Source organism: Stegastes partitus, unplaced genomic scaffold (genome assembly GCF_000690725.1).
Source record: "Stegastes partitus isolate 25-593 unplaced genomic scaffold, Stegastes_partitus-1.0.2 Scaffold262, whole genome shotgun sequence".
In the NCBI taxonomy this organism is placed as follows: Eukaryota; Metazoa; Chordata; class Actinopteri; family Pomacentridae; genus Stegastes; species Stegastes partitus.
In genome coordinates, this window is record NW_007577993.1 from 10,031 (window position 1) to 18,821 (window position 8,791).

The window sequence follows — 8,791 nt, forward strand, 5'->3', positions numbered from 1 at the left end:
CTCAGCTTTTGATTGACACCTAGTTTGGCCAATAGGAGGGCTTTGGTGAGTGAGTGACAGCCTGAAGGGCCAATGGAGTGTCTCAGACAGTCAACCCGGTACGGACAAGTTCCACCCTTGCAGATCCGACCAGTCGGGTTGCAGACACTCTCTGAGGCGGTACACCTGTAGCCAATGAGCAGACGAACACGTGGATGTGTCGGAAGGCAGGATTGTGTGTGTGTGTGGCGGTATCGGATCGGCCAGTTACCACTGTGAAGTAAATCATCCGATACCGTAATTTCGTCCAGTATCGGCCCGATACCGATACCCAGTATCGGATCGGCGCATCTCTACAATATACAGATACATGTAACATATTGCACAGTCAGGTGATAGAGCATGATGCACTATCTCACCCAATGTCCGCACTCCTCAACCCTTGCCCCCCTCCTCTCCCCACCCGCTTGCTCCTCCCCCTCCCCCGAGCTCAGAGTTGAACAGTTTGATGGCTCGGGGGACAAAGGAGTTTTTGTTCCTGTTGGTTTTGCACCTGGGGAGGAGCAGCCTGTCGCTGAACTGGCTCCTCTGGGCGATGATGACAATGTGCAGACAGTGGCTGGCATCGTCCATGATGGCTAGTGTAGCAGACTTAAGATGGACACTGGTACATATGGAGGCAGACACTCAGGCAGATATCGGGACCAGTTCTTTTATTTTTTGCGATGCAGCAAGAGAGGGCACGTCACACACAGGCCACAGCGCGGTCTCTCCCCGCTACAGAAGCCGTCCACCTTTTTTTCTTTTTTGTGCAAAACAATGTACAACTTCTCATTTTGAATCCACAATGAAAATGTACAATTTATATTATTCATATTAAATGAACAGAAACACATCAGAACGCACCTGCGATTCAGCAAGAGAGGGCACGTCACACACACACTTACAGGCCACAGCGCGGTCTCTCCCCTGCAGCGAGTGATACAACATGCAGATGAAGCGAAATCTCCGACGACTTTAACATTGTTTAACATCACTTTTGTCAAACAAAACCCACTGTAAATATCATATACAGACTCATAACAAGTCCGCACTATGGTTTTATGCTGTTCAAAACACATTTTTTAACTTTTATACTCGCTAGCTTGAAACAATAGGAGAGAGCATCACAACGCGTCTTACCGCTACAGAAGCCGTCCACCTTTTGCCGGGAACGCGCAGCTTCCTCATGCATGTGCCTTTGTGCGCCTCATTAATTAATGCCCCCCTTGCTACAACAGGTCATGTGGAACTAACTACTTACAAAACTGTCATCAGTACATTAACAGTGCACAGGAATACCCTCTTTTTTTAGACAGAAAATGTAACAATAAGTTTTGAGATAGTTCACAAAAAATAAAATACAAAAAAACAAAAATATTTACTCAGCTACACCAGCAGTTTGTTCAGTGTCTGTGACGACTCGTGCTTAGTAACAGTGCGGGTGGACCCAAACGAAAAGGGAGACGGGGAGAAGGGTTAAAGGAAACAGGATTTATTTAAGGAAGGTGGTGGGGTGAAGTTCTTTGGGGTTGTGATCCGAGGAAGGGGTGCACGACGAGCCGGTGCCTGAAAGTGTGTGGGGTTTTTCCCCGTGCAGAGAGGGAGCCGTGACGAGGGAAACCGGGGTGGTGCGCAGGGGTCCGGTGCTCAGGGTTCAGTGCTCGTGGGGGGGGGTGCTCTCGTGAAGGGTCTCCCGGTGAAGGTGTCCGTGGTAGTGAATTCCCGTGGGTGACAAAACGCTGGAGAGCTTGGAGGTGTGCCGAGTGCTGGAGCCGAGGAGGAGAACTGGAGACAAGGCAGAGAAACATACCATTAACTCGAAACTAGAGAACATCAAGAAAGCTGGACATGCTCAGGGCGGTGTAGCAGCTCGTGGCCTGACTGTTACCCCGTGGTAGGTATCACAATCCTCTGGCGTCGGTCTTCTGTGAGACGCCAGTATTTAAGCCGGGCACAGCTGATGAGTCACAGCTGCCAGGGATCTCCCCTGATCGGCTCCGCCCAGCCTGCAGTGAACAAAGGCACACCCACCAAAACCCAAAGACAGACAAAATCCCCAAAATACAATGAACAAAGTCTAGGACCCTCACAGTGTCCTCCTCTCTGCCACTGTCACCAGGGAGTCCAGTTTCATGCCCACTGTAGAGCTGGCCCGCCTGATTAATTTGTCCAGCCTCGATGCGTCCCTCTTTGATGTGCTGCTGCCCCAGCACACCACGGCGTAGAAAAGGACGCTGGCGACCGACGACTGGTAGAACATCCGCAAGAGTTTCCTGCAGATGTTGAACGACCGAAGCCTCCTCAGGAAGTACAGCCTGCTCTGTCCCCTCTTGTACAGGTAGTCTGTGTTGCATGTCCAGTCCAACTTGTTGTCCAGCCACAGCCCAAGGTACTTGTAGTTTTGTACAGGTTCTACCTCATGTGCCTCAATCAGAACTGGTCGTGGGCATGGTCCAGATTTCCTGAAGTCTATGACCAGTTCCTTTGAAGCATTGAACTGCAGGTGGTTTCCTTTGCACCAGACAACAAAGTCGTCCACCAGACTCCTGTACTCACTCTCTCTGTCATACTTGATACACCCCATGATGGCTGTGTCATCTGCGTACTTCTGTATGTGGCACAGCTCCGAGTTGTACCAGAAGTCCGAGGTGTGCAGGGTGAAGAGGAGAGGGGCCAGCACTGTCCCCTGAGGGGCCCCTGTGCTGCTGACCACTGTGTCAGATGTGGTGTCCTTCAGTCTGACATACTGTGGGCTGTCAGTGAGGTAGTCGGAGATCCAGTCCACCAGACATGAGTCCACTCCCATCATTTCTAACTTTCCCCGCAGTAGCAGGGGCTGGATGGTATTAAAGGCACTTGAGAAGTCCATAAAAAGAATCCTCACAGTGCCGCTTTCCTTGTCCAGGTGTGAGTGGGCTCGATGGAGGAGATACAGCACAGCATCCTCCACCCCAACATTTGCCCGGTAGGCAAATTGTAGAGGGTCCTGGGTGTGTTGGACCTGGGGCCTGAGGAGGTGGAGGAGGAGCCACTCCAGCGTCTTCATTAGGTGTGAAGTGAGTGCCACCGGTCGCTAGTCATTCAGCTCGCTGGGCCGGGTCTTTTTCGGCACCGGAACGATGCAGGATGTCTTCCAGAGGGTGGGCACTGTCCCCAGCTGCAGGCTGAGGTTGAAGATGTGCTGTAGCGGCTCCCCCAGTTGAGCAGCACAGGACTTGAGCATCTGTGGACACACCTTGTCCGGTCCCCCCTGTTGTTCTGGCTATTGTTCTGAAGCCTGTGATGGTTTTCACACCCTCCCAGACCTCCCTCATGTTGTTGTCCCTCAACTGCTGCTCCATCTTCCTCCTGTAGGTGTCTTTGGTCTCCTTCAGGCACAGCTTCACCTCCCTCTGTGCTGCTCTGATTGCCTCCCTGTCTTTGTTCCTGAAGGCCACCTTCTTCCTGTTGAGTGCAACTTTGACCTCCTGCGTCACCCAGGGTTTGTTGTTCGGGTAACAACGAACAGTCTTAGCAGGAGAGACCACATCCACACAGAAGTTCAGGTATTCAGTCAGGCAGTGGGTCAACCCCTCAATGTCCTCACCATGGGGGGAAAACAGAACATCCCAAGAGGTGGTTTCTATACAGTCCCTCAGGGCCTCCTCCACCTCAGGAGACCACCTCCTGATGGTGTGTTGTTGTGGCCAGCTGTCTTTTGACCAGAGGGGTGTACTGAGGCTGTAGGAGGACTAGGTTGTGGTCTGACTTTCCAAGTGGGGGGAGGGGGGTGGCTCTGTATGCGTCCCGTACATTAGCATACAGGAGGTCGATTGTCCAGTTGTTTCTGATGGAGCAGTTCACAAACTGGTGGAAAGTAGGCAAGGCAGAGTTCAGTGTGGCGTGATTAAAGTCCCCAGAGATGATGATGAGTGCCTCTGGAGGTTGGGTCTGCAGCCTTGCTGTGACTGTGAATCTTCTCACAGGCAGCGGCTGCATCGGCACTCGGGGGGATATAAACGCACATCGCGATCACGTGACTGAACTCTCATGGTAAGTAATATGGCCGCAGGCTAACGGCTAACAGTTCTAAATCCCGACAACACAGAACCTTGACAGAAACGTGACTTGGGTTACAGCGGTTGTTAACATACATGATGAGACCCCCACCTCTGCTTTTTCTACATGCTTTTGTATCTCTGTCCGCTCTCACTGTAGCGAAGCCCGTCAGGTCCATGTTAGCGTCCGGTGTTAGCTGGTTTAGCCACGATTCCGAGAGGATGAACAAGCCGCACTCCCGGTAGATACGCTGGTTGATCAGCACCAACAGCTCATCCATCTTGTTCTGCAAGCCGTTTACGTTTCCCATAATTGCCGTCGGGATTGATAGTTTGAAACGCCTCCGGTCTGTTCACCTAGCCTTTAGCCTAGCGCCAGCCTTGCTGCCCCGGTAACGTCTTCTCAGCTCAGCCGGGATGTCATGTCGAATTCCAGCCTGTGCCATCGGCACAGCCAGTAGCTCCTCCCGAGAAAAAATGAGGATCCTAGCTCCCACATGTGCTTTAAAATTGCAAGTCTCCATAGAGTATTTAAAGACAAAAAGAAAAGTAGAAAATATCTAGGAAAAAAACGTTTAGTGTTGCGGAGCATCTAGTGAGGCAGCCGTATCCTGCAGCGCCCGTTGGAATTACAGAATTGCAACTTTACATTGTATGTTTCCACAGATGACATCACTGTTTGCTCATATTCTCCTCCAATGGCATAAAGATAACCATCTGCACCCACTAAATTCAGATTATAGTGCAGCTGAGCTGGACTGGGAATGCTGCTCCAGCTGCTGCTTTCAACACTGTAGCAGAAACAAGAGTCCACAATTTGTTTGTAGACTCCATGAACTCCTCCAATAATGTAGAGTTTGTTGTCTAAAACAGTCACTCCAGCCATGGAGGTGCTGGCCTCCAGTGGAAGATCTATTAATACTTTCCAGGTGTTGCCAGTTTCATCCAGGTAGGAGATCGTCCTGGATGCAGCATGGACAGTTTCATCAACACAACAAGTCACATGGGCCCCTACAGCCACGAAAACACTCGGCGTCAAAGATTCTACGTAAGTGATCAGCTCTAATGGTAAGGTTTTCCTGACTTCTTCCTCCAGGTCGGCGTACATGTCTCGAATGAACAGTGCAGCAGTGTGGTAAAGATCGATGAGGCCTAAGGTTGCTGCAGGGTGATACATCAGCAAACAGTTGTCAGCATCGCAGAGGTTGATAAGATGCTTGGTGAGCGATGTCACCTGCAAGAAAGCACCGCATTCAATGGCTTCAACAATATCATCTCCGTCCAAAATGGGCATCTCACCATGTAAAACTGCCAAGGTGATAATAAAGCCTTGAGCATGCAGAGACCGGAGGTGGATTTCTTCTTGCTGACATTCCTTCATTCCCGAGCGACACAGAGCTTGGAAATAGTCACAGCTCTGAACAAGCAACAGTCTCTCCTCAGAGAAGTGTTTGTCTCCAACTACAATAGTTAATCTAGCTGTGTTGAGTCCAGAGGTACAACATGGCAGATATCTTTCACCTTCTCCACCATCAAAGCTGCTGCAATCCTCTGATTCACCAATGTGAACTGACATTATCATTCTCTGATTGTGAAATTCCAGCAGATATCAAGCGATATATATGTAAAATAACACGAGCGGGTTGAAGCATTTACAAAAGTCTTGAAGCAGAGCTCGAGAGGAGTGACTCGCTCTTCATGAAGGATCAGTCGCTCACAGCTTTCAAAATAGACACAGCTAAAAATAGCAGAGATCAAATGATCCGAGTAACTTTCATGTTGTGGGCAGGACTGGAACAGGCGAACACAGGGTTAGTGATATCTGCTGTTAGTAAAAGGTCAAATCATAAACATTTTTTCTCACTGACTTAAAGCGGTGTCAAACCTTAAAATACAAATATGTCTTTATGAAAAGTTATCCCAGTATGTCTGAAAATCTCAGGTTGCAAACTTCAGTGTGGAAAAATGAAGCCAACGAGGTATTACCAAAAGCTGCAAATGTCCACTTTAAAAGTGAGTCAGTGCCAGCTGAACTCCATGTTAAAATGTTCAACCTTATTACAGGAATAAATATGTTAACAGTTCAGTAATAAAAACAGTTTTGGCTTCTGTAACTAATTTTCCCATTCATGACTGTGCAGTAGTGAATTTTTATAAAACGGATGTGTTTAAACTGTAGGAGGGCATAAACTTATGTAGTTAACAGTGTTTGGTTTTGCATGACTGGTGGATGCCATCACCTCTTGCACTCCATCTCTTTCCTCATTTTTGGATTAGCTGGAAGTCAGACAGAGTCAGCCACTGCCAAAATGCCAAACTTCAGGAAACCTATGGGTGACATTACAAAAGTTTTGCAAATCTTTACATAGAATCAAAATCAACATAAGTTACTATAAACACTTCCCACTGAAGCAGTTTCATTGTCCCAGCAAAACAAACCTTACTAAATAGGACAATGTCTTGTTTGCTAATTTATGTAAAAAATCAAAGTAAAAATTAGAATTTGCTTCATTCAAGTTCAGGGTTGTTTCTTGGCCAGAATAAGTTGTGTGATGATCAGTAGAAACTCCAAGAATTTACTGCTCTGTCAGGAAGGCACAGCAAATATTCCCTTCTAAAATGTCAAATTGTCATTTTTGTTGATATACATATTTTTTACATCACAGAGGGACATAATGTTTATAAGTAAGCTCTAAAGTCGTTGGTAGGCAGAAGTTATTGTATCTGAACTGACTGTTGTTGTATCTGTTTCCCCTTGTTTTCAATTTCTGTGCTACAATAAGCTAACTGCATTCTGGCTGTACCCTTATATTTACTCGACAGAAATGGAATGAAAGAGGAAATAGGTGTATTTTCCAAAACTTTTATATTAACTTGTGGCAGTTGAAGGTGTTGAAAGGTATGTGGCTGGGACAAATTTAACAGCTAAAATGCTTCATGTTCAAAAACACCACATTATTACAAATATGCTGTAATAATTGTTATACAAAGTAAACAAATTCTTCTGTGACAACATGCACAAAAATTGCATTTGGTGAGGGGCCCACAATATCCAGAGCAGCTGTGTGACAACTGAAAAATCGGATTGTCCAATCTCCGCATCATTAGAATGTGAATGTGAGCTCAAATCAGTTTGAAGATGTTCGTGTCCAGAGAACAATAGCAGCTCTCTGTTTGCATCGTTAAATCTGTTTGCTGTTGAACTGTCTCTTTACATTCAGTGACATGGAAGGAGGAGGGGCTGACCCAGATCTGGGCTCACTGAGGCACACACAATACTGCAGGTCATGTGATTCAGCTGCTTCCTCCTCAGCCAAAACAATCCTACTGGCTCCAGCAGTTTGTGAGCAGAGAGAAGGGACTGTGGGAATCACAATGAACATGTGAATGAACAAGATGAGGAAACAAGAGTATACACAGACAGGATGTCATATACACTAGATTAGGGATGGACTGATACCTCTTTTTGATTTCCGATACCGATACTTCAACTTTGAGTATCTGCCGATACCGATACCAATACCAATACCATCTCTCCTCCTAAACTTCTTTGGAGATACCCTATTTGCATGGGTACATTTGTATAAGATGGCTTCATCAAAAGCCTCATACTATTAAAGCATAGACTTTGCTTTTCTAAGAAAGGAAAAAATAGCCAAAAGCATGTCTCAAAGTGAAACTGTAGCTGCTTTGTTTGAGCTGTAATTAGACTACAGTGTGCACTCAGTGCCATTCAAATATTTAGAGCAGATCAAAATGACACAGCAACATTATGCTGCAACTTAAAGGTTAAATTACCAAAACTTGGTATTAAATAATAGTAACACTAATAGCTCTCGGCTGTGCGCATGAGCAGTAGTAAGTGAGGCCGGAAACGTTGTGAACTGCTGCGGGATCGAGAAGGGTCTGACTGCAGCCAGAGCTAAGGCACAGCCCCTACAAACCACGCCCCTACAAACTATGCCCACATGACCCTACGTGGTTGTGGGGTTCCACAGCATGTCAAATGTAAACAGAAGGGAAATAAAGCAATAATGCAATAACGGGAGCAATTTTACCAACTTTAACGGTTGATTCACACCATTCAATGCCTTCCAATGCAAACAATGTGCTTGACACAATATATAGATTTTTTAAAAACACAAAACCAAACAAACAAACAAACAAACAAACAAACAAAAACAGAAAGCAATGTAAATGAATAGGACTGCAAATGAAAATTAGCTTTCTGCTAAATCTGGTGCATGCAGCCTTTTTTTTGATTAATGTACACAAGTTTATTTCGAACTAAAATTAATATATATTATTATTGTTATTATTATTATTATTATTATTAATAATAATAATAATAATAATAATAATAATAATAATAATTAGTACCAGTTATTTCAATTAAAATAGGTTGCGTACACCTAGAGCCACAGTGTCACAGCTTGGCCTACTACATCACATGCCATAAATATCACTCAAAGGTGATGATTTCTTATGGGTTCACACAAAAGATCGCTGGCCCTTTGACACAAATAAAATGTATTTATTCAGAAATAAGTAGGCTACAATATTTTTGAATTAAGTATACAATTCACAAGACTAGTAAAATAAATGACCATACACCCATCTTCAAAATGTGTACCTTAAAACGCAAAAGTTTAAAAGTTTTATTTTAGAAAAAAATCAAACATGAAACAGCCAGCAACAGCTTTTATTGTTTTGTTGTCAATAAAGTAGTACAC

The 8,791-nt window shown here is 45.5% G+C and overlaps 1 protein-coding gene across 1 annotated transcript in view; it reads right to left on the bottom strand.

Annotated features, from left to right (window-relative positions):
• The window catches only part of LOC103357566 (kelch repeat and BTB domain-containing protein 13-like), a gene marked incomplete at its 3' end in the record, with an annotated part of 14,235 nt that extends 8,601 nt beyond the window's left edge, over positions 1-5,634 (bottom strand). Inside the window, exons 1-2 of the mRNA XM_008282171.1 lie at positions 4,703-5,634; positions 2,310-2,318 (exon numbers count right to left, since the gene is read on the bottom strand). Of these exons, the coding sequence (XP_008280393.1) occupies positions 2,310-2,318; positions 4,703-5,634 (941 nt within the window). The remainder of the gene's footprint in view (positions 1-2,309; positions 2,319-4,702) is intronic.
• Positions 5,635-8,791: the final 3,157 nt, after the last annotated feature.